General features: G+C 39.6%; 1 protein-coding gene across 3 annotated transcripts in view; it reads left to right on the plus strand.

Moving 5' to 3' along the window:
- rc3h1a (ring finger and CCCH-type domains 1a) overlaps positions 1-23,674 on the plus strand; it is a 59,047-nt gene extending 35,373 nt beyond the window's left edge. The window contains exons 13-20 of one of the 3 annotated variants that reach the window (XM_015339292.2): positions 4,934-5,092; positions 5,445-5,606; positions 9,859-10,087; positions 11,615-11,705; positions 11,817-11,913; positions 13,452-13,613; positions 15,445-15,545; positions 16,073-23,674. In XM_015339292.2, coding sequence (XP_015194778.1) covers positions 4,934-5,092; positions 5,445-5,606; positions 9,859-10,087; positions 11,615-11,705; positions 11,817-11,913; positions 13,452-13,613; positions 15,445-15,545; positions 16,073-16,214 — 1,143 coding nt within the window. In that variant the 3' untranslated portion in view covers positions 16,215-23,674. The remainder of the gene's footprint in view (positions 1-4,933; positions 5,093-5,444; positions 5,607-9,858; positions 10,088-11,614; positions 11,706-11,816; positions 11,914-13,451; positions 13,614-15,444; positions 15,546-16,072) is intronic. The other 2 variants (XM_006643079.3, XM_015339295.2) reach the window with 2 other exon arrangements.
- The last annotated feature ends 2,268 nt before the right edge of the window (positions 23,675-25,942 follow it).

Consider the following 25,942-nt stretch of genomic DNA (forward strand, 5'->3'; position numbering starts at 1 on the left):
GGCAATAGATTCATTTTTCAGGTTTAATTCTAGAACTAAAACTCATAAAGAGGATTAGGTTCCATTTCTGTATATCTGCTTTAATTGTAATTATAAGGGGTCCATAATTAATTGTTGCTAATGTAGAAATATCTTTTGGTAAATAGACTCCTAGATATCGTATTGAACTTTTGGTCCCACTTAAGGTGGTATTTGCTTTTGTAAGAATGGGGAGGGTTGTAATTAAAGGTTAGAACTTATTTTTTTACATTTAAGATATAGCCTGCCAGCAAGCCACAGCTATCTAAGAGTTTCATTAGTTCTGGAAGTGAACTACTGGGATCCTCCAGATATAATAAAACGTCATCTGCGTACAGTGCTATCTTGTGCTCATTCTCTTGTATAGAAATACTTTTTATTTTGCTATTTTGTCATATCCACTGGCTAGTGGCTCTATGGAGCAAAGAGCAATGGAGACAAAGGGCAGCCTTGTCTCGTCACTTGTTCTAAAGTTATGCTATCGGATAAATAACCATTTATTTTAATCCATGCTGTTGGTCTATCTATATCTATAGTTTGAATACCTTTTATAATATTTTCACAAAAACCAAACCTACCTAAGACCCTATAGAGGTATTTCCAACTAACGGAGTCAAAAGCTTTCTCGGCATTTCATTAAAGAAGCTTCTAAATTATATTGTTGAATATGGTTCATGATATGCAATGTTCGTCAAATGTTATGATAGGTTTATCTATCTTGAATAAACCCTGTTTGATCATATATATCAAATGAGGGAGAATCTTTTCGATTAGTTTAGCCTGTATTGCTGTATATATTTTGTAATCCACATTAAGGACTGAGACTGGTCTGAATGATCCACAATCCAATCTATCTTTTCCCTCCTTAGGGATAACTGAGATGATAGCCTCTCTCCATGATGGGGGCATTCCAAAAAAGCATACATATTTTCTTCACTTTCTGAAGGGGGTTGTGTATATAGTTTTCAGTAATTTGTAAAAGTGTTTTGGATTTCTTCCCATTTATAGAATACATCATTACAGTTCTGGTCCCTTATTTTATATATTGTATTATTGCCCTGTTTTTTTAATTTTCTTGCCAACAGCTTTAGTGATTTTGGCCACGACTAACTTTATATCCAGATTAGATAATTGTAATTGCTTTACCTTCTTCTTATGACTGCTCAGAGCAATAATTTTCACCCTTATAACTGCCTTTAATCTGTTCCAGATCTTCTCTGGTCCCACTTCCCCAACATCATTTTTCTCCAGAAATATTTGTATTTCTTGTTTTATCTGTGCTTTACATTGTGGATCGTTCAAAAGACTGGAGTTCATCCTCCATGTTGTATTTCCATGATTATTACTTAATCGTATGGACAATGACATAGGAGCGTGGTTTGAAAAATCAATTCTACCAATATCGCAATGTTGAATCCTATATCTATCTCTCTTGTATATAAAAAAATAATCAATCCTTGAATATACTGAATGAGGGAAGAAATAGTGGGTGTAATCACGCCCGCTTGGATAGAAATCTCTCCAAAGATCTATTATGACCATTTCCCCCAGCAGTAAATTAATCTTTTTATGCAATGACTTAGCCCTCTGAGAAGATATATTTGTAGAATCAAGCCTGGGGTTAAGACGCACATTCCAATCACCTCCACAAATCAGTATCCCCTGTGCATTAGCCATCGAGTTAAACATTTAACAAAAATCACTACCAGGTGGGGCATATACAGTCATGTGAAAAAGAAAGTACACCCTCTTTCAATTCTATGGTTTTATATATCAGGACATAAAACATCATCTGGTCATTACCAGGTCCTAAAAGTAGGTAAATCTAACCTCAGGTGATAAACAACACATAACAGATTCCACTATGTTATTATTTAATAAAAATAAGCCATCATGCAGAAGCCATGTGTGAAAAACTAAGTACACCCCATGATTCAGTAGCTTGTAGAACCACCTTCAGCAGCAATAACTTTATGTAATCATTTTCTGTACTCGTTTTGGAGAAATGTTGCCCACTTTTCTTTACAACATTGCTTCAGTTCATTGATGTTTGAGGGTATTCGTTTATGCACAGCTCTCTTAAGTTCCCGCCACAGCATCTCAATGTGGTTGGGGTCTAGACTTTGACTTGGCCATTCCACACCTTGATTCTTTTCTTTTTCAGCCATTCAGTTGTAGATTTGCTGGTGTGCTTGGGATCATTGTCCTGTTGTATGACCAAGCTTTAGCTGTCGGACAGATGGCCTCACGTTTGCCTCTAGAATACTTTGGTATAAAGAGGAGTTTGTGGTCGACTCGATGACTGCAAGTTACCCGGGTCCTGTGGCTGCAAAACAAGCCCAAATCATCACCCCTCCACCACCGTGCTTGACGGTTGGTATGAGGTGTTTGTGGTGATACGCTGTGTTTGGTTTGGCCAAACATGGCATTGTGTATAATGACCAAACATCTCCACTTTGGTCTCGTTTGTCCAAAGGACATAGGTCCAGAAATCTTGTGGTTTGCTTAGATGCAACTTTGGAAAAAGTGCCATGCAGCCGTGCTGTTCTTTTTGGAGAGAAAGGGCTTTCTCCTGGCTACCCTTCCATAAAAGCCATACTTGTTCAGTCTTTTTCTGATCATACTGTCCTGAACATTTAACATGTTAACGAAGGCCTGTAGATCCCTAGATGTAGCTCTTGGGTTTTTTGCGATTTCTCTGAGCATTATACGGTCTGACCTTGGGGTGAATTTACTGGGACGCACATTCCTGGGAAGATTGGCAACTGTCTTGAATGTTCTCCATTTGTAAATAATCCTTCGCACTGTAGAATGATGGATTTCAAATTGTTTGGAAAAGGCCTTACAGCCCTTCTCAGATTGATGAGCAGCAACAATTGCTTCTCTGAGTTAATTGCTGATGTCTGTTTTCCTTGGCATGGTGTTAACACACACCTGAATGCTCCAGACTATCAAACTGCCAAAAGTTCTGCTTTTATAGAGGTGGTCACACTTCCCGATGATCAACTAATCAAGTGCACCTGGCTGCTAATTACCTTCTTAATTCCTGTGGAAGCAGTAGGGGTGTGCTTGTTTTTTCCCCACATAGTTTCTGTATTTTGGCTTACTTTTTGTTGAATAAATAATGACCTAGTGAAATCTGTTATGTGTTGTCTGTTATCTGAAGTTGATTTGTCTAATTATAGAAGTTGGTACCAGATGATTATTTCTGCCCTGAAATGTAAAGCCATTTTATTAACAGAGGGTGTTCTTTCTTTTTCACATGACTGTACATTAAGCAATGTTAGTAATTCCCCTTCCATTTTTCCCAATGCTAATACATATCTCCCCTCCTTATCTTTAACTGTAAGCAACTCAAATTGAGCCTTTTGAGATGTCTGTATAGCCACACCTCTCCTATGGCCAGATTTATATGAGGAAAAATAGATTTTTGATAAACTCATCCTTCTTAATTTCTCATGCTCCAATACACTCAGATGTGTTTCTTGTAAAAAAAACAAAACAATATGAGCCCCTTCTTTCTTCATTTTAGACAATCTTATTTCTCTTAATAGGGTTAAGTATTCCAATAACATTAAATGTAACTATTTTATGGTCTTGCTTGAACATATGTGATGTAAATAGTAGAACTTTCAAACTCTTTCCCACAAGACATATGTTTCACATTAGTAGTTCAGGTGGGTAGCTGCGTCAGCATGCGTAGGCTGCAAAGGAACAAGTAATAGGTTTATTCCATGCTGAAAAAAAGAAGAAAGAGAACACAACGTTTCGGCCGTGGAGCCTTCTTCAGGTGAGAGAGAGACAGGGTTAGTCTCTCTCACACCTGAAGAAGGCTCCACGGCCGAAACATTGTGTTCTCTTTCTTCTTTTTTTCAGCATGGAATAAACCTATTACTTGTTCCTATGTTTCACATTGTTAAACATCATCTTCCCATCAGTTTTCTCTAACAATACATCACAAACAATCACAATAAGCAAAAAAATTAACTGAACAATCTTAAACAAAACTATATCCATATCCCTCTCATTCACAGTACTTTCTTCCAACTGTGGGGTTCTTTTCAAATGAACTCTGTATGGGCTTCTCTTTAAAAAAAAAAGAAAGTCCATTAGGAAAGTCCTCCTTCTCTGGAGCAGGTGGCGCAATGGCAAGTTCAAACCTTTTTTTCCAAAAAGAAAAAAGAGGGTAACCAAGAAAATAAAGAAATAAGTCACACTAGTCGTAGTCACCAAATATCTATTGTTGTTAAGACCCTTGTTTCCACTTCTTCGACCTGTCCCTCTTCCTTATTCAGTCTCTTATTTACCGTGCTCAACTCCTGTTTAATAGCTGCAAGCTGCTGTTTATTGTCCTGTCTGAAGTCTCTAAGTTCGTATAATATTTTCTGAAGACTGGCGTCTGCACCATCTCGTTCAGAACTCGCTGAGCTGCTCTGACTGCAGTCAGGAGTTGCAGTTTCAATATTTTCCACGGTCGGTAGTTTTCTCCTGCTTCTCCTGACAGCCCCTTGTAAAATGTACAAAAATAACTTTTTTCAGGGCTTTATTGCAAAATTGTTGGGAGGTGATCCGTATTACGCTGCCATTCCCGTCTGCATCCTAACCGGAAGTCCCGTCTCCAAGATTTCTTATTTCGTTAGTTGACCCAGCAAGCACGTGAGCTGCTTGCTTTGCCTTCTTGTTTAGAGGTTCTTTGCTTGGTCATTGTGTCCAAATGACATGAGGGATGGGAGGAAATGTTATACTTTTTTTAACATTTATATTTAGAAAAACTGGTTCACAAAGTTGCCATCTATTTTCTACTAATTCCATACTTGTCCCATTCTCCTTTTTTCTGCCTTTGCTGCGAAGAGGTGACAGTTGGCAGCTCCACGCTGTTCACAAGATGTCTCTTATTCGTTGTCTTTCTTCCCAGGATCCTTACAACAGGACATCCCAGCCTAGCCTCGATTACCTGCATCGCCGCCGTAAGGAGATCATGGCCCAGCTGGAAGAGAGGAAGGTGATCTCTCCCCCTCCCTTTGCCCCATCACCAACGCTGCCCCACTCCTTCCCCCCGGATTTCCCCCAGGAGGTACGGCACAAAACCCTGTAGCTCTTCAAGCAGCTGCTTTTCCGAGTCTGTGGTGTAGACACATTTGAGACTGCATGCCCGAGCTGTTTACTTCTTATACAGGTTATTTAAACTGTAAAACTTTTCTGATATTGTTTAATCTGTTTACCTGATTGCTAGACCTTTCCTATGTTTATTAAGCTTCCCCACTTGTGGTAGTTAAGATGTGCTTGTAACTACCAAGTCAGTGAGACACTGTCTGCTCACAGTACTGGCTTCTGGTCAGCACTGTAGTGCATTTATGAAGGTTTTGCGCTGCATAGCATCAAAACCTAAAATAACAATAGAACTGTAACTTTCTCTCCCCTGATAGCAGTACATGGAGGAGAACTCCAAGGCTTTTGGGAAATGCACACGTGAACATGACCTCACTGGCCAGTATTCACCCTGGTCGTGCGATACCATTGGCTCCTACATTGGCACCAAGGACTTGAAGCCCAAAGAAATCATGGCATCAGGCACCATGGAGATGATGGTGAGTTAGGTTCTGGGATTGCTGAGTTGTGTACTGTAAATTCTGGTACAACATACTACCTCCTGTCTTGTCTTTATGAATGTATGTTTAATGCAAAAAGACAACAATGAGAAAAAAAACATTACATGGTTTTAAGAGTGGTGAAAAGTTGTGCATGAGAAACTGAGGGGGTGGGGGCGATTTCATTTCACTTCTGTTTTCCCAGCTCTAACTTTACAGGGAACAACAGATAACTGCTCATCAGCCGAAGGTTATCTTTGTTTACTCTCACTCCTTGTTTACTACCTTTGGCACTATTGATTGACAAGCGTAAATAATTCACCAACAGCCCTTTTGTTTTTTAGAAACTAGTGGCTTATTTTTTAATCCAAACTAAATTTCACTGTGCTGCATTTATTTTCCTCTTGAACTTTCTTTGAGAAGATTACAGTGTCAGTGCAGATTTTCAACATTATAAGACTGACAGACATGTTTCTACAAAACTTTTGACTTGATTTTTACAGCAGCTTCTAATTTGTAGAGATCCTACTAAAGGAAAGGGAGAGATCCTCTTATTTAGTGATCCCAGTCTTTTGTATTGCATGTTATGATTGACAACTCTCCATACAAGCTGTGATTTGTTTTGCACAAGCATAGATTTTGACTGAAATTGTAGCAACAAGTGGTATTCTTCATATTACTATAGACAGAACAGTGACATCGGAAACAAATACGGACAAAGATTGCTGTCTGGTGAAAAATACACAATTCTTGCTGTAAAAACAATGCTCATCTTGTAGCTTTAATTGCAGAAGCGATTTGGTGGAATATTTGCCTTTTATTGCTTGTTAGTGAACACTGATTTACTGCAGTGATTTTGATGGTTCACTGAATATTATTCTATCACCACATGGGACTGTTTCCCTGATTTTTCCATTTGGACAGATTTATTTTTTCTCCCCTCATCCTTAAACACACTTAGTGCTAACCTCAGATCTGAAAACTAAAACGATGGTCATAAGGTCACAGTGGTGTTCTCCGGTGATATCTAAATTTAATTGGAATAATTGTCACTGGTCCATCCAATGGCTGAGAATTCCCTTGGGATGTTCTCTTGTGGTAACAAAACCAGTATGCCAGTAGCCAGCCTCCCAGGCGTGTAATTTGTAATCCATCCCCGTTTACTAGTAGCACAACTTGTCTAACAAGAGCGATACTCTTATGAGGTGTAGCTGTTCAACTCCATTAACAGGGATGCGTTCAGCACATTCACTCAACTCCAGTCATTAAAAGGTTATAAGGTTCTCTGGCTCTTAGTTTTTGTAAATTATCACATTTATTTTCTTCAGAGACATATGTTTACTTTTTAACTTAGTCTCTAAGGCTTGAAAATATAAAGGCTCCATCTGATGCAAGTAGACAAAAAAATAAAGTGCAGTTTGTACATTTAAGTGTCATCCATTGCATAGTGCTATCATTCACTTCACATTTTGTGATCTCACCTAAGGTGGACAGTATTTCTATCTTGTGATTTTTAGCAACCGTGCATCTGTTTTCATCCCCTTCCGGTAAGGTCCCATTTTGTTGAATTACAAATAATGCATACACATTTTATAAAGTTAATATTTCAAATCTAAATTGTAATGCTTAAACAACGGTGTGGAACATGTTGAATTTCATTAGAACTGCAAAGAAACCTTAAGAGCTACGGGGTATCATGGCTAATAAGGGACAAATATGCATGAGTCACAGCTGGCCTTTATGGAAGGAAGCCATTAGCTTACTTCAAAAGAAACTCCAAAAATCTGTCCCGATTGAAAAAGGATAGACTGCAGTAAAGGTAAATCTTAGAGGAGACCCTGCTTCAAAAGTTCATCTCAATTAGAGCATGAGGAAGAAAACGTGCTAAATTAATTCCGTCTTTGCTTCAGACGTAGTAGCAGAATAAGGACATGGGGTCACAAATGGAAACAGTTCCCTGGGGATTCTCCATGAATGGTATATTCTTGAATCAGATTTCTTCTCTAGATTAGACTTAGCTTTCTTAATCTGGCCAAGGGAAAATCCTCCAAGACCTTGGAGGGAACCTATTGCAATGGGAACCTTGTTGCAATAGTTACAGCTTGTAGACTAACTTTTTCGTGCTATGGTTACCAAAGCTAAATTTTCTAAAGCTTAACTTGATAAAGCATAACTTCCAAGAATTTAACTTGCACACTTTTCACACTTTTTGTCCGTCATCTGCGTATTTAGTTTGCTTAGTGTTGGGGAATATACAGTTTGTCTGGAGGAGCTGCATACCCGATTATGCCCCTTAGGAGGCCTAATTAGTTCTTGTTCATAATGAGTTTTTGACCTGTGTGCAGACTTTACTTCTGTGAACTGGTGTTGTATTCCTTGTGATATTCCATTCCTCATGGCCATTGAAGTACCCTTGTTTTAAGTTCTGTGAATAACATCTTTCAGTCTCCTTAGGTAGAACTAGGAAAAAATCCTGTCAGCCTTTGACGATCTGAGTTCTAACTCATCCTTAGTCACTGTAATTCCAAGTATCAGGTATGCTAAAATTACTTAATACTTGTAGAGCTCCTTTTTAAAAGTGGGGCATGGATGTCAATATCTTTTGTAAAAACCTGAAATATTCCTTAATGGGGGAATTGCAGTCCCAGTTTCTTAGACCGGTTATTAAATCTCTATAAAATTAATTTGTTATAGAAAAAAATTACAAATTTCGAATTCAGCACAATATCATGAACTTTGTGAAAGTACTATATGTTGTAATGTCGCGTTCAAGCTCCCATGAATTGCAACGCGGTGTGGCCCTTCCCGTTCACTAGTCACTGTAATGACCAATGTAATGCAATGCAAGAGCAAATAAGTACAGGTTTTACAGCAGACATTTCACTCCAGAAATGTTCCAACATGATCTGCAATCCAGTTAAGTAGTATTTGTTGGCAAAACATTCTCGAAGTTGAAAGCAATATTTCTACTAGATGTAAAGAAATGTATTAACAAACCTGCTTCTTTACAATGTAATGAGGCCACATTACCAGATGTTTTGTTGCATTGCATTGCTGATAACCTTTAAGTACATTTTACTTTTTTCTTCTGCAAAACCTGTTAACTCAAATCTTTACAATACTACTGCCATTCCACTGTTGATTTTTTTTCTGCTGCAGTTTTTCTCTCTCCCTGTAGCTGTGATTTGTTTTTAGTTCTGCCTGTTCCTTGGTGTATTCTTTTTCTCTTTTTGACTATCTGGGCCTTTTACAGACTTTAGACTGCCCTATCCTTTCTTAATTTTGCCTTTGAATGTAATGGGAGGTAAGTTGGGACAGAAAAAGAGGTATATTTAGCCCACATTCTCCATTTTAATCTTTTGGGCTCATCATCTCACAAAGTGATTACTGATGCATGTCTCCATTAGTAACTTCAGGAGAAATACTGAGAAATCTTAATATTACTGCAAATTATGTTTTTGGTTTCTGTCACTGAGTCAAGAATATTCATTCCTAAACTTAATTATGATGCACACATCTGTGCCTAACAATCTGAGCTAATTTAAATACTCTGAAGAAGGCCAATAATAAGTTAATTTTTATATTAATATCAATTACATTGTTGATGATGTCAGAATCTTTTTAATGAGAAGAATTTTAACTGAACCTAGCCCCAGGCTTCCAGCTGTATTAGAACTGAAGAAGTCTCAGATGCCTGTTGCAGGCCAAGAAGTGCTATCATTGTAGGGAAAGCCAGAGGAACAGCATGGTAGGCCTATGGTGATGGTGTGAACCAGCAGAGTGCTAGGAACCTAGGGGTTTAGTTTCTGCCAGGGGAAGAATTCTGAATCCACCTTACCAGCCATGAAAATACCTAGAGATGGAAGGAGATTTGGTGAACCCAGATGCAGGTCCTCTGCTGTCTTTTGAACCAATTGTCATATGAAGGTCAGATGTTTTCATTGTATGTAATGGACATCATGCTCCAACTAGTACACAATTCAAAATTCCAACATACTACATTTCTAACATGTAGTTGCTCATTAATACTTAATTCTGTGCAGTATCTGTATCTACTTTTCCATTGAGCTGCACTTTCTTTTTGTATTTAAATGTTTTTTTTTATTTTATGAATGAAAGTCCACCTTTAGTTTAAGGATCATTCTAGAAAAGAAAGTTTATTTTATTCAGCTATTGGTATTTGTGCTTGGGGAAAAAAAGGAGAATAATGGAACTGACTTCACAACCTCCTATCTATCCTGTCTTCCTGCAGAATGTGGACAGCAAGGGTTTGAGAGAGCAGCAGTTGGACATGCAGCGAAGGTCAGCTGAGGCCAAAGACGATGACCCCATCATTCCGTTTGGCCCCCTGCCAACCGTCTCTCGCTTTGGGGCTATCTCACGCACCTCCAAAACAGGCTACCAGACCACCGGGCCAGTACAAGCCATGACCTCTACCCAGGCCCATGGTAGCGCAGCTACCAAACACGTCCCTGTGGCAGGTAGGCCTGAGACCACCTTCCCCTGCTGACTGTTTCACTACGCATGTAATTTCTGCTCACAGAGGCAAGCGGGATCCTTTTGCCCCTCTTGAGTAAATGACTAAGTTTCAGTTTAAGAAGGCAAGCCAGGCCATGTAATTCCAAATAGTCTTGCTTGAACAGCTCTGTCACATCATGTCAAGGATAGCTTTTATAACTCAGCCATTGTATATAATGCCTAATTTCAGTCTGCAAAGGAACGAGTAATAGGTTTATTCCATGCTGAAAAGACAAGAAAAAAAACACGTTTTGGCCATGGAGTCTTCTTCAGGTGTGAGAAAGACAGGGCAGTAAGCAAAGGTAATGTAGCAGGAGAACAAAAGCTGGGAGAGAAGAGGAGCGAAAGGCAGGAGCAGGGGACAGACAGAGTGGCCAATCGGGTAGTGTGAAGTCAGGAAAGGTGAGGTGAGATGTGAAATGAAACCTACCATGAATAGAGAGAATTTAGAAGAAAATTAGTCTTGTTGTTGAGAGAAGGGGAAAGGTGTGATCCTAGCTGCAGGGTAATTTTAATTTATGTAGTCTTTCTGATGTAGGAGTTAGGCAAACCATCTTTGAGAACACAGACGGAGAGATTAGCGTGATCATGACCGTCAGAGGTAAAATGAGTGACAACAGGCTTTTAGAAATCTTTAATCTTCACATTCCGAACATGTTCTCTGAAGTGGTCTCCGAGTCTCCTTCCTGTTTCACCAATGTAGAGCTTGGCTTTTTTTGCACGAGTTCCAGTAAATAAGGTTGCTAGAGGTACAAGATGCCATCTGAGTGATCCGAAATTGTCCTGAGGCGCCTTGAATGAGCGTGATGTTAGATATATATATTTACAGGTGATGCAGCGAGTTCTGTTATAGGGGAAAGTGCCTGGTGTGGATGATGGGCGAGCTGTGAACAAGAAGGTTATGCAGATTAGGTGGTCAGAAAAGAGGGCCCCAATGAAGGGATCATCCTGTAGGATGGAAAAGGTGTAGTTAATAGTCCTGAGTATAGAAAGTGTGATGGGGTGGTATGGAAGCACCAAAGGAATGCGGTTCTTATGGCGGGAGTTCCTGCTCAAGTTGATTGTCCGAGGGCTGTTTTTGGCTCAGGCAAGGGCCCTGTCAGTAATACTGCTAGGGTATCCTCTGTTGATGGAAAAAGTACATTTTGAGGCCTTGGTTCAGGAAATCGATGTCGTCGCTGCAGAGTCACCGTAGCTGAAGGAACTGTGAAAAAGGGAGAGAGTTTTTAGTGTTTGGGGTGAAATTAACTATACAGGAGATAGTTGTGTGAATCAGTGGGTTTGTAATAGACTGAAGTAGAGAGTTGGGGGTAGTTAATGGAGAAGTTGATGTCTAAAAGAAGAAGAGTAGTGGAAGATGTTAACTGTATATTTGAGGGACAGATGGACTTCAGTGGAATCAGCAGGAATACAGAGGAAATGGCCTGAGCACCAGTATGCACTCACACTGCCATGTTTGTCACTGAGGTGTCACTGCATCTCTCCTACAGCTGACTACACGTATGAGAACCACAGAGGGTGGGGAGGAGCCTCTTACCAACAACACCAAACCGTGACGTCTCAGGGACACTTCAGTGAAAGGTAGGGGAGCAATATTTCCTTAGCACCAGTCCTGTCTGAGACAAGAAACCCTTAGACTCTGAGTTGCTATCTGTACTTGAAGAAGTCATTATTCTTGTGTGTGATTATCAGGCCACCAATGCCTCCACCTGACAGGGAGCAGCTGAAGATGGAGCTCCAGCAAGTCAACCAGCAGATCAGCCAGCAGACGCAGATCCGTGGACTGGAGGTATATACTCGTGCAGAAGTCGCTGAAAGCCCAGCTACTTTTGCTTTCTTAAAATGACTTTCAAGACTGTAGGTGAAAAGTTGAAGTAGATATTTTGCCCTCCTTTGATATTACCATGTCACAATTGGGCCCATTACTTCTAACCGACACACATCAGTCATCTCTGTATTGCACCTTCTCGAGGGGTCCTTTTCTGAAATTCTAAGAATTGCAGTCTACAAACGTTTCTGGCACATTCTCATTTCCCCAAATTTAAAATTCTTACTAGCAGTTTTTGAGAGTTTTTGGAACCACAGTGAGTATAGTACTATTAGAAGTGAACACATGAAAAAATGATTGTTTAACAGTTATAGACAGCACAGATCAACAATATATATTCAGCAGTTGAAAAGGTTGAAAATCAGTAATATAAAAATACTGCAAAAGCTCCATGAAAAAGGTCATTTTCTATTGCTGATATCTGATCAATTTCTAACTGTTGAAAAGTCCTTGACAGTCACAGCAGCATGGCTGAACAGTGGCTTACAAACTCCCTAAATTCTTTGTGTAAAGATGAGCAAATGACTTCATCTTCGTTTTCACTTTTATCGATTGCAAATCTTTTTAAGTTTAGATCATGCCTCATGCTGTATATATTTGCTATGCAACCTGATCCTAAAGCTGAAGAATGTTGCTGTGTTAAATGGCCCGATGATTAACACTGCCACAGTCTCCGTTTCATTGACAGGGAACCACAGCCTTCTTTACTTCAGTTTACACAAGAAATTATATAAAAGGGCAAGGCATCAGTTTTAAAGTGTTAGTTGTTTCCGACTGAGTTTCTTTTATGATGTGTGACCATCTTTTATCCTCAAGGAACTGATGCACCCAAAGTCTCACAGCAAACCAATTAGCGTGTTTTCTCCATAAAATCTCTACATCTTCTTCCCAGGAACTCTTTGGGATATTCCAGCATCACCATAGTGTTATCCAGTCCTAGTTCAGGAAAGCTACAGTTGTATAAGTTTCCTGAGTTTCTTCAACACCAGTGCTGGCTAGAGATTTGGAAATAAATGTTTAGTATTTCACACCAAAACATAATAGAGTCTGAAGATTCCCAGCTCATTTAGGAGTAAAACTAAAGACTAATCATTCATGCAGCATAGCAGACTTTCCAATTTTAAGATCCACTAAAAGGCCAGGTACTTTTTCAATGTGTGCTGGTAGCGGGTGTCCATTATTGCAAAGGGAATTCTGCTCCAGTCCCATCATTCTTGGTCACCTGTGACAGGTTCCTAGTTTACAGTGTTATAGAAAAGCAATTACATTATTGCATTGTGAACAAGAAGCTATGCTTCATCTTCTAGTTCACGGTTTCTGTCAAGCTGCAAACATCTTGTGGAAGCCAGTGGCCGTGTTGATTTTTGGCCTGCCCTGTCCTGCTGAGGTGTGTGTGTGTTGGAACTGTAGTGCTGCTGCTGTGGTCCCATCTAATCTGGCACTGTGTCCCTGAGTGAGATGCCATGAGGTATCATGTGTGGTTGGCTCCCCTGCTTTAGGCTGCTAGTAACACCATGCTGCTGCAAAGAGAGCCGAGCACCTTGGCCACTCAGCCCATCCCGGCAAAGTGGGCAGCCGGACCCCTGTCCAGTGAGCAGCTGAGCCTAGAGCTGCACCAGGTGGAGCGGGAGATTGGCAAGAGAACACGGGAGATAGCCATGGTGAGTTGTGAGGTTGCAGTAGGAGGAGAGGTAAACAGTGTCTCAGCCATAATCTTGACATGCAGATCCCAAAAACGTTGCACGATGCCCAGTATGTCATCCATCATTAAAGCACATCTCAGGCCTTTTTATTCAGAAAGATGTTATGAAAAAGCAAGATATTATGGTGATGGTCAGTTTCAAGGAGAGCTGTATGAACTGGAAGTAGTCAGAAACAGTTGAAGCTAATGAGCCTCTTGAGTGACTCAACTGATACAGCTGCTCGCCTAACCAGGTTGAGCAATATGATCACAGGTCCCAGGCCAGGGCACATTTCACTAACTGACCGTGATTAAAATACAAGTGGCTTAGAGGCAAGTGAGGAGTGTGCTTACACTTCCACATTCTCCCCTGCATGAGGCGTTGGGGACCATAGTTGTGAGCTGAGACAAACACATTTGACAATTTTAAACTTGGGGGGGGGGGGGGGGGAGTTTAATCTGTCCCCTATACTGAATTTTGGATATTTACCAATACCAGTGAAACAGGGTTTGTTGTCTCTTTTCTTTACAAGGTCAATATTCAAGCTAAACCTTGTGGATGTAAAGACAACTGTATTATTAGTTTGATAGTCTTCAGAAATTTTGAGATCAGTCCTGTTAATAGGCTTGATTAATTTCACATAGAATCTTCCTATGTGGAATGCTGTTTAGGAGTAAGATTGAAAGATTTAAGTTCTCTGGCCTGGTGTATTTCCTATAATGTTGGTCATAGTTTTCCCTATATTGATTTTGAATGCTTTAGGTGAGTGAAGTTTCCAATCAGGCCATCTTTTATGATCTGTTTAGGTTTGAAATATAACGGTTAGGTTATGCTCCATTAGATGGTTGTTAAGAGATGGCTAAAGTGTTTGGGCTTTCATATTTGTAAGTGAATGAATGTCTAGTTGTACCCTGGCTTCCTCTGTATCGGTACTATTGTTTTCAAAGGATTTTGTCAGTATTCTGACTTTCAGGTTTTTGGCACTACCTGTATATAGCCTTGGTTTGTAAGGAACAGCAGCCTTTGGGAGTCCTATATGGTTAATTGCTGACTAAGTAACAGCTGGTAGATGTTTCCTGCAGTTTTCCTGCATCTTATAAGCGATACATCTCAAAGGCTGCACGTCATGAAACCAGTCACCTTAATATGTTATTATTGTAATGAAACAGTAATTGGGTAAAAAAAAGTAGAAAATTGATATTCTATTGTTTACTCAAAATCAAATTTGTAAGTGTCCAATTGCATATTCATTCAATCCATTTGATTGCTTCTGGCTGTACAAATCTTCTGTTACACCCCCAATTAACTTCATATCATGAATTCTGGTGGAACTGCTGCTATTGCAATGGCTACCTCTGCTGTTAGGTTCTAGTGAGGGGGTACACTTTTTCTACCCTTGCAGTGCTTGGTCACTCACCGGCATCCTTGTGGCTGCTGTGTGGTGCTGCTTTGGTAGATGAACTAATGCAGTGATAGATGAAGATCAGAACAGAGAGGTTAAAATTCAGCCCACTTGCTGTGGTGTCACAGTAATGTTATTTTCACTAATATACCTGTCCCTAGATTCCCGCTGTTTTTGTCTTTTTGCTTATGCAGTCAGTTCTTGCTTCAAACTATTTAAACTCCTAACAATCTTGCAAACTTACTTTGATAACTGTGTGTCCATTTGATATTCTCAAACCAAAAGAGAAGTTACTGTTATTGAAAGTGTTCAGCAATCAGTGTTGCTGCAGGCTCTGGTGAAAACCTAATAGTGTTTCATGTAGGCTCTGATGTTCAGGCCAAGAATTTGTTCCTTTGTTCCTGGCAGGAGAGTCAAGGACCTCATGATGTGCAGTTTAAAATGAAGACGTCTGAAAATGGACAGCCTGATCACAAGGTACCTCTGGAGGACCTCTCTCTCGCCCTCAGGTGTGTGCAAAACAAAAAGATCTGATAGTTGTTTATCTGTCTGCAAGGTCATAATCAGTCACCCACATTCCCTCACAGGGTTGGGGACTTCAGAGCCTGTGCAGTGAGTGATTGCTAATTGTGTACATATGATACTCTCTGGCATTAACTCATGCACACTGGAAATTGCATAGTGTCTTAAATCAGTCCAGTCAGTGTTTTACATTGCTGTCCCTTATTTATGAGTTTGTTAACCAGTTCACTATGCTAGGTTTGGACCCTGTGAGGGTCAGTAGTTACCTTCTACCCAATGTTTTGGGATTTGTAATTTTCCTACATGTACCTCTTATTTTAAAGCACTATTATTTGTGTTTAGCGTGGCCTTCCTGCAGTGCAATATTTGTGTCCTATTGTAATGTGTAAAGTGGTGTGATCTTTTTGTGACAGAGGTGATTGATTAGAGGATTAGCTGAAGAGGGAGGGGACAGTAACACAAACCCCCCCATCCTGGAGCTGTTGCTGACCAAGCATTTTACTGCTGTCTACAGTGAAGGGCCAAATGGATCCAGCCTGGTCCAGGAGAACAGCATCTCCTCTTTGGCCAGCAAGACCTCCTCCCTCAGCCTGTCTGCCGACTCGGGGAGCACCACTGATCTACAGAAGAATGGGGTGGTTCACTCCTGTTCCTAGACCACCCCAGAAGCACCAGAGTGGGGTAGCACATATTCCTGCAGCTGGAGAGAAAATCCCCAGCCAGCCCTCTTGGAGCAGGGCCACTGGAGCAGCAGGCTTTCTGGTCATGTACACAAAGCCCAATACAATCCACCTTGATTAACTGAACTGGGAGCCTCCCAGCAGTGTGCTTGCATTAAAGAAGCCCTGCCTTCAAAGTCTTTGTAATGGCTTCTGAGTTACTAAGCCAAGAGGTCTTTGCATGAGGATTCAGTTGCTCCAGTTTTTTTATATGGGTGGAATGTGTTGACAGTACAGTACACAAATCACTCACCATCCTGTTCCATGTTTTATTTAGAGATGAGCAGTATCTGCAGTGAATTTAATATTTTTCTTTTTTTGTTCTGTGAATGAACTTTAAATTTTTTTTTAAATATAACATTAAATGCTTTGGGTGCCAGGGCAATTGATACCACACTGTTTAGTTGATTGATGCAATGAAATCTAGGAAAACCATGATTAAACAATTTCCAAGGTTACTTTATTATATGCCTGAGCTGAGAGGTGTTGCACTAGAAACAGTGTGTTGCTGTACTTCAAGCCACTTCAGTTTTCTAAAAACCTAACAGGTCTGCTTCCTGGTGGGAAAACAAAATGGGAACTGGTTGCCTGTATTGACTGTTTGCTGTTAAATTTAAATACTTAGGAAAACGCTTAGGATTATTTTCTGTACTTTTTGTGTGCACTAAGCAAAACAACAGCAGTTTCTCGAGTGTCTCAGAAAAGTAATTTTTTATGAAGCATTATGCATTGACTTTGGGTATATGAAACCTATAGTCCAAAGTGCTATCAGACTCAAACCTTAATACTGTTTAGAGTAATTAAACTAGTGGGTGGCATTATTTCTTGGAGTTGCAGAGTTGTATTGTGATTCCATTTCAATATACTGACAATTCACTGAAACCTTCCACTTAATCTTTTCAGTGTTTTTCATGTTAACCCTAGGAATCTCACATTAGGTATCATGAAGTTGATGGGGAATATCATTAGGCCCCTTAATGAGCAAATTACCTTTCAATTCTCAGTACTTTTTCCAATTTTGATCAATATTGACATCTCAGTTTGTTATTTTGATCATGTGAAAAAGCTGTGAATGTGATGTGGGGCTCTCGGAATGATCTGAAAATGTGCAAAAATTGAATTGAACTACAGAAAGAACATCGTCATGTTCATTAGCAACTTGTCATAAGAGTCTGAGCAGCCACATCAAATGTGAGATCAAAGGGCAGCCAGCCAACTGGAAGTATCCTACTGGTTTAGTGGCCTGTTACTACACAGACACACCTGATAATGGAAGGAAGCTCTTGCCAGAAAACAAGAAGGCATATAATAAGTAACTGCTATATGTGGCTTTTTTTTAATCTAGTCTGGTTGAATTTAACGAGCCTTTGTTATCTACTGCACTGTGCACAAAACATGAACTAGACAGAGCCCAGCTACTTTGAGTGACTATTACTGTCTCCTAATTGGCTCCTGTGTGTACTGCGTTTTTGCAGTAACTGATACACAAGGATGTGAGAGTCTAGAATCTCAGGCATCCAGTTGTTAAGCAGTACAGAAATCTCTCTCTGACCGCACGGACACTGGTGGCAAGCGGATATTAGTCTGATGTTGGATTGTTGCAAGTTCTTTAACACCTGGCAGAATGTTTATAATAGCTCTTAATGTGGCTATAATGACTTGTGTTGTATAAACTGGCTGAAGTAGTCTGTGGTACCTGTAAGTTTGCAGAGAACTGAACCCATCCTAGTTAAGTGACTTGCGCACAGTGCAGATGTCCCTCAGTAGTGAAGCAGTCTGCCAGCTGGTAGGGCTCTACGTTGAGTAAAGTCTCCTCTAAAGTATATACTGACCAGGCAGGGCAAAATACTGTTTCACATTGAATTAGATATAACAGGCCTGGCTGATCTGCACATTTGCAGTATGTATTGGCTTGGAATTCGAGCTTTTTTGTTTGTTTGTTTTTTCATTAAAAATATTGGCCTTAAAACCATTTAAAAAAACTATGCTATTAGTAATACTGTGATCATATGTTTAAAATGTATCTTCAAAACCACATGGAGAATGTGTAAAACTATAGTGCAGGCTCTGAAAACCCACTGAGTACCAGGTGGGATTGTTTCCCCATTGAACATCGACTTCTAATTAATAGAATGATCTGCTCATGTAGTACTGAGAAACGGGACAAAGGACTTCCAGTTAAACAGTATCCTACTCCAGTACTTGCAAACCATAGACAGGCTGACACTGATGCCAAAGAAGTTCAGTAAAATATCTTATCTGGGAATTTGAGTTGTGGAATGTTCTGCCAGCCATTTATCTTAACTTCATTTTTATTTCTATTTAAACAGAAAATAAAAATCTGGAACAATTGTTTTATAGGTGGAACTTCAATTAGTTTTCTAATCACCTTCTGGTGAAGCAGGGGATTGGTGCCATTAAATGATTTCTCTATTTTACAGCAAATGGGGGGGAGCTCAACATCTACAAAAAATCTAGAAAAATACTGTAACAAATCCTCCAGTCCAGTTCAGTGGCATGCATGCAGGTGAACAACCTCTGGTTCTGTTCTCAGATATACAAGGTTTCGTCACCCATAAGGGGCACAAAGCACACTGTGTGCTCTGTCTCACACGATGCAGCATAGTTACAGCACTGGCATACACCCGACCTCCACACAAATCATCTAGCACCTGTGCTTGAGTATCAATACATTGGATTCTATTGGTTATGTATTATGCGTAGTTTGAATTAGCTAAACTCGCTAAATTCTTAGAAGCAATGACTTCTTATAGGAAATGCTGGAGTCTTGCAATTTAAAACCAAATTATATTTTTTGGAAGCACTATAGTATAGTGGAAATGTTTTATTCCTCAGAACATTTTTGAGCCTGTGATCACAGTACACTGATAGCTGCCTTTTGCACTGAGCTCTTAATCGGAATGAATTTTTTTTTGATAACTTCTGTGAAGTTGCATGATGATTTTTGCCATGTTTTTACAGATTTGGTTATCATTTGTTTTGGGAGTTTTAGAGGATGAGCAATCTATTAGCTGGCAGCTGTGAGCATGAGGGTTTCCAGTACTAAATACAATACTTCTGTTTTATACAGAGTATAAAACAGGTGGTGGCTAAAGATATGGACTTTGTGTCTTTTCCAGAAAAAAAAGCAGGAATATCACTTCTACGGTAAATGAGGCCCAAAAGTTTTAGATTTTGTGAAAGTATGGCTTAATCCCCTTTTTATTCCTCTTCAAGAACTAAAATAATTTTTATCAAGATCAACATTATTTAAATGCATAATCTTGGCCTTTTAGTTCTTAAGCGTCAATTTTGAGATGCAGTTTTTATGTGTGTATTTCAGACTGCTAAATCAAAGAAAAGTAAATGTAATTTCTTGAGGTTTGCACATACCATTTAAAATCCTTGAAAGTTTGGCCCTTGGGAATATCTGCTCTACTGAACGGTGCAAATTCATACAATATCTATGAATACCTGTATAATTGTCACAGAGGTCTCATTTTGTGAAATGGGAGTTACGAACAGTTAACAATGGGACAGTAAGAAAAGGAATATTTTATTCAGTAGGCTAACTGGAAAGCCTGAAAATTAAATTTGGAGATTTTCATTTACAAAACCTAGATTGTGATGCACTGTGCATTGAACAATTATACAGCTCCTGCATTCCTTGTGATACTGGCTTTTCTTATTTGATAAAGGGTATTTGGACAAAAATGTCCCATCTAGCAGGTTAAGTGTACCTCCTCTATTACTTCCAGTGCTGTTTTTTCTTCTGCCTAAGAAGTGATGGTTCAGGGAATGACACAAATTCGTGGTCTGTTGCACCATTAAGAACTGACATTCAGATCCATTGCAGAACTGAAAGACTGTACTGTCAGAAATGTGCAAGCATCATTTGTTCTGTATACGGCATAAAGTGTGTGTTCTGTTTCTGCAACCCCAAATTCAAGAAGACATCAGATTCATTTGTCATGTAGAAAAAGATAAGGGCTTTACTATTTCTCCTTGCTCTGTTTCAGTTCTATGTTTCCTTTGCCTGGTGCTGTGCAGCTGCTTTGCAATTGGTTTTGACACCCTAATGTGTCCAAAAGGTCTGAAATTCCCTGCTAGTTATAACAGCTAACCAGGTAAGCAGGTATGCACTGCAACACCTGGCAGATTTTGTTTTAGTTGAGCAAGAGAATAAAGTTGTAAAACTGTGGACAGTGCCACCTTTTGAAGATACAGTACTATATTTTGAGGATTTTGTCTTTTGAGGATTGAGATGCCATTGGATTTTAGTCAACATCAAACAAAACAAAATAGGTTTCCTCCCTTGCACTTGGTCTTGGTGAAGTTGACCATTGTGCTCATCCAGCTGTTTGTGACACACAGGCTGATTATCATCACAGAACTCTTGAGAGATGTGCCTGCACATTAGGAAAGAGACACCAGAGCTTTTGAAGTCACAGTGGAGTCCTTGTGATGTAGCATTAAAAGAGTTTGCCTAGTTCCAAATACTTTTCCCCAAACGTCACTATATACTGAGATGACCTGTGACTTAAAGAGCTTTGATAGACTGAGTAGACATTAAAACCAAATGTACGTTATCGGTACATTTTCCAGTTCTGCTTCTTTCTGACGCGTTTGTACTTTTTGTAGACCGACATATACTGGTCTCTCGAGACAGTGTGCGATCTTAAAGCACCGTTTTTGGTGAAACTTCTTTTAACGTCTAATCTCTATGTAATATTCTGATAATTATTAATATTGTTATGATTATTATTGCTTGAGACAGAGCTATTGACACTTAAGCAATCGTCAAGATTGGCTATGAAAGAACCTTGCTAAGACACAGTTGAGAAGAATGCCTCTCCTTCCTTGGGTTTGAAGAGGCTCGTGTTTTGAGCCGCACGCTGCACCGCAGGGGTGATCGTGTGGAATGCACCAGACTTGCCAAGGTCTCTACATATAAAGTGACCTTAATACAGCATGTCACTTGTACGAAAATTCACCCCAAGTGGAGTTGTGTAATCTGCAGACACCGGGGGTCTCTTGTCTTGTTCCTCAAGTGTCACCACTGGGCGATTGTTTTAAGTGTGTAAAATCTAAAAGAGTAAACTTTGTCTGGTTCAGCCTTAATCCCTTCTGGATTGTAGCTCTTGAGGGCTGGAGCCACAGGAACTCCTGGGTTCAAGTGTGTGAATGTTCAAGAATGGTTTTGGCTGTTGTGTGAAGAATCCTTTTAAAAGACTTTGCATTATTCTTCTATAGCAGTGGTGTTCTTTAATAGCAATAGCAGCTTTGCATGGTAATTGGATGCTGTGTCCATGCGTGTTTCACTTCAGGCATTTCAGGCAGTAATAATCAGCAAAGCCAACCCAGTCAGGCTGGACTATGACAGATCCTGGTGTCACACACCAGACGATCACCCCTGATAAATGTGCCTTTTGGCGGGTTCTTGAATATATTTAAGGTTTGGGTACATAACACCTGTAAATAAAGATATAATGTGCAACTGTTAATACACTCGCTTGGAGTCAGCATTTATATTAAATGATCTCTACAAATCAGTAATGCAATGATCTGTATCTGGTTGCCAATGCACAACTGAACAACTCTTATCCTTTCTTAGTCAAAGGAGTTCAGTGCCAGACTTGTAACATTTGTTTACTTAGCCATTTTGTGTCTGTTCAAAGAAAAACAATGTCCAAAAAAATTAGCTTAATGTAAGGTTGTACTGTATTGAATGTTCTGTGTTTTCAGGTATTGATGGGGACTCGCCGTGGCTACACTGTTTCTGATAAACCATGCTATGGCCGAGGACATGTTTGTGTGTTTTCACCAAGCTTGCAGTTCACTCAGGGGTGGGTTTGTGGGTAAAAACATACACATTGTCTTTTACATTGTTTAGTTTTGATTGTTTAAACTTCATGCTGAAATGATAAAAATGCATGCATTGGGTAAACAGTATTGACAATTGGCAGAAATAGAATGAAAATCCAGCTCACCTTTCAAAACATTTAGGCAAATCTAGACAAAGAATAAACCAAACCTTATTTCAAGCTCAGAAAGTACAGTGTGCTGTATTTGACAGGCTGTCACGTTGCCTTCTCACTGTATGGCCTGAAAGGTTACAAGTCACCATAGGACAACAGAATAATAGTGCAGCCATATTTCTCCTCTTCTTGTGACTAGGTATTATTCTTTAACCCAGATTCTTAAAAAATTATAGAATTGTTCATTTTACTTTGTAGCTATAATGGCCATTTTTCTTTTCATTCAGCATATCCTCATCTACCCCTTCACACTCTAGAAAACGAAGGGAAATCAGGGTAGGTATATAGTGGAGCATTTACTGTTTACCTTTTGCCGTCAGTTTGCAACTGGATTCCTTAACTGATGACAGTACAACAAGTTTGTCTTTACCCCCAAGTCCCTGACTGAGAGCTTCGTATAGAGTGTCTGTTTTTGCTCAAATTGGGAGACACTGGAAAGCAGGAAGGAAAACACATTTTGTAACTCCAATGGTTTTGCAATTTCAAATACGTTTCCATTTTAGACTAAATATTTACTGTTGTTGGTTCTAACAGAGATCTGAGACCTGTCACACTGCTGTTACTGTTTTTGATGTGAGGTAGATAAAACTTTACCAGTGTATTCTAGAAGGGAAAAATAAAAGAGGAAGCATTGATTCTAGCTGTATTTGACCACTTATTTTGCTATGAAAGCATTGCCGGTCTCTTGGTCCTTGAAAAGTGATGGGTTATTTTTTTTTTTGATCTTTGTAAGATCTGTGTTGGTCACTGTATCAGTAGTACAGTGTGTTCTGTTCAGTTTGGGGAGATGACAGCTCTTAGCAACACAACAGTTACTCAGCTTGTAGTTTGAAACATAGTGACAGGGTCTTGAGTGAAATTTGCCTCCCAAATGGAGCACTGGCAGCACTCTTGAGGGGCACCAGGAATGTTCCCCTGCCTCCATACAAACTGCATTTATTGTAACAAGACTGGGCTGCTCTTGCTGCATTGTTTTGATTTTATTCCTAACATTGGGAACGTAATTGCTTTCGATGATTACTCCCAAATTGTCTTGTAATAGATTGCTTAAATTAAGGTACAAGTTTAACTTCAAAAATTGTTTGTTTTTATATTATACTCCATTAAGGAATGTTTAGAATTATCTTTCTCCAATATGGATGTAGCTGTTATACTTTTTTCTTCATATAAAAAGAATTCACTGTGTGAAAATTGGTTTGCATTTTTGTATAATACAATCCGCTTCTTTTTTCCTTGAGTCAGGAGGGAGTAACTGGAAGTTTGAAGAAGAAAAAACAAAAAAAACCTGTGAAATTAATGTAACTTATGTGCAACAGTGATTCTTTACTGGCAGGGACTGTGATTAAATAATATTGTAAATCTTCTGTCTCATTTGCATTCATTTCCAATGATAAACCTCTGCATGCTACCACACAACATTTTTTCCTTTCTCTTTTAAGACTATCCATTTGAGCAATCGGGGATTTAACTGGTACGGGTTCATATTTGGAACAACACGTACACTGGCAGACTGGTGAGCTGCTTGTCAGGCAGACATCTGTCTGGTGCCATGGAGTTCAGTATTAAATTCCACATGGTATTATAGTGATCCTGAGAGAAAGTGTTGATAGTCCCATTGTGCACTGTGCTGTTTCAGGCAGATTTTCATGGAGGGATTTGCATGGTCAGAAACTGCTTCATGAATGACAAAGCTTCAGAATTGTTAAAGGCAGTAGCAGATCTTAAAATTGCAGATCTGTTTTTTTTTTTCAGTTGTGCTAAAATGAGTAGGGGAAGTTAAGAGTTATTAGGTAAAGGGACTCCTATCATTAAAGAGAACCTCAAATCTGTTAAGTCTTATAAGCTACCTAAACTAAAGATTGGGATCACCTTAAAGCTGTTGATAAATTCAGCAAGTCATGTGTTCAAGTAAGAGAACTTACAATGAAGATGTTCCAAGTCTTAAGTATTTAATGGTGGCCTATGATATCTGCTGAAGTGGTTCTTTCCGGGAATAGAGTAATAACACTTGGGTTATGAACATTACTAACCTTACAGGAATTCTCTGCATCGATGGGTTTAATACTCCTGCATTCAGTTTGATAGAAAAGGGATGCACTACAACAATGAAATGCGAACCAGGGGGCGCATAGAAAAACAAAAGTCGAGTCCATTGTCTTAAAAAATGGTGGTGGGTGTTTAGAACAAGATGCCATGTTGTTGAAGCCAATACCATCCATTTTCTAACCATTTAATCCAATATAGGGTTGTGGGGGAGCCAGAGCCCTATCCCAGCAAGCAATGGATACAAGAAAGAATACTTCCTGGATTGGATGCTAGCCATCGCAAGGCATGCATATACACACACTTACACCAGGACCAGTTTTCGCAAAAGCTGTTTGACCTACTTGGATGTCTTTGAACTTTCCATGGGAGGAAACCAATGCAAACGTGGGGAGAACATAACTCCACACAGATAGCACCCTGCTTTTGTAAGGAAATGGCACAGATTACTCAGGCTTGTGCTGACTGCGCTAGCCATGGGTCACACTGCCAAATAGAGGAATTCACCTTAGCTTCCTCATATTATTTGGGATGTTATCACGTGTGATGCACAACATTGCCATTTGTTGTAATGTGATGCTACATGAAATGTTCGCTAAGACTGCAGACCCAGGGAGTGCCAGTTTCAGCCCTTAATATTTGGGTCTAGATTGCAGACCTTCTGAAGCTAAATGTGGGATTAATGTTCTGATGTTGTATACATTTTTAGGAGGGATCTGTACTCTTCAGTCTCCCCATTCCAAGCATCACTTTACAAAAGCTTCTAAATGTATTAGATCTAGAGCATTGGTGACTGACATCCAAGTGATACTGAGCTCCTCTTACATTGCTCAATTAAAGGGTTTTCACGGTTTCCGACCAGTCAGTCTCTTTCTGAATGCCATTTTTTCATTGAACATGAGCTAAGGGTTTCTAAAATGGATAACCCAACTCTTCCCAAGAATGTCTTCTGGCTCAACTTTTTGGACATATCCAATGATTGTCTCAGGATTTAGATTTTTAAATAGAACAACGGAAACCTCATGTTCTGTGCTCAGTGGGTTGGATAGTTGGCTTCCACAGTCTTGCTAATAAAGTGCCATGCTTTACAGAGGTTTGTTAGGTAGCTGTGCAGCATGCATAAGCTGCATGTGAACAAGTAGAGGTTTATTCCATGCTGAAAAGCAAATTCATTAGATCAGTACTGTTTTTAATATATCTAAAACTGTTTATTCCTAGCAAAACACTGAGATAATAGAGGAATGCCAGAACCAGACTTCTCTGATTTTCCTTTAGCAGCCAAGCTTTAATTTATGGGGTCATTCTGAGAACATAAATATGCACCAGAAACACAGCTTGAGAAGAATCGATTTATTTATTAGAGATTAAATTATACAGATTAGACACCTGATCGCTCACAGGTCTGCTGCCCCTGAAACTTTGTGAAGTAAACCCCCATTTTCCCAGCATTCAGCTTCTCTGGCCACACCTGTGCAGTTGTTGCTTTAATCATTTCAACTGTGAACCCTGGTACAGACTAATTACCGCAGCCAAGCACAGTAATGCCAAGGACAGTGCAGCAGTAAACGTCTTGCTTCTTACTGC

The sequence above is a fragment of the Lepisosteus oculatus genome, chromosome 9, assembly GCF_040954835.1.
Source record: "Lepisosteus oculatus isolate fLepOcu1 chromosome 9, fLepOcu1.hap2, whole genome shotgun sequence".
Lineage (NCBI taxonomy): Eukaryota > Metazoa > Chordata > Actinopteri > Semionotiformes > Lepisosteidae > Lepisosteus > Lepisosteus oculatus.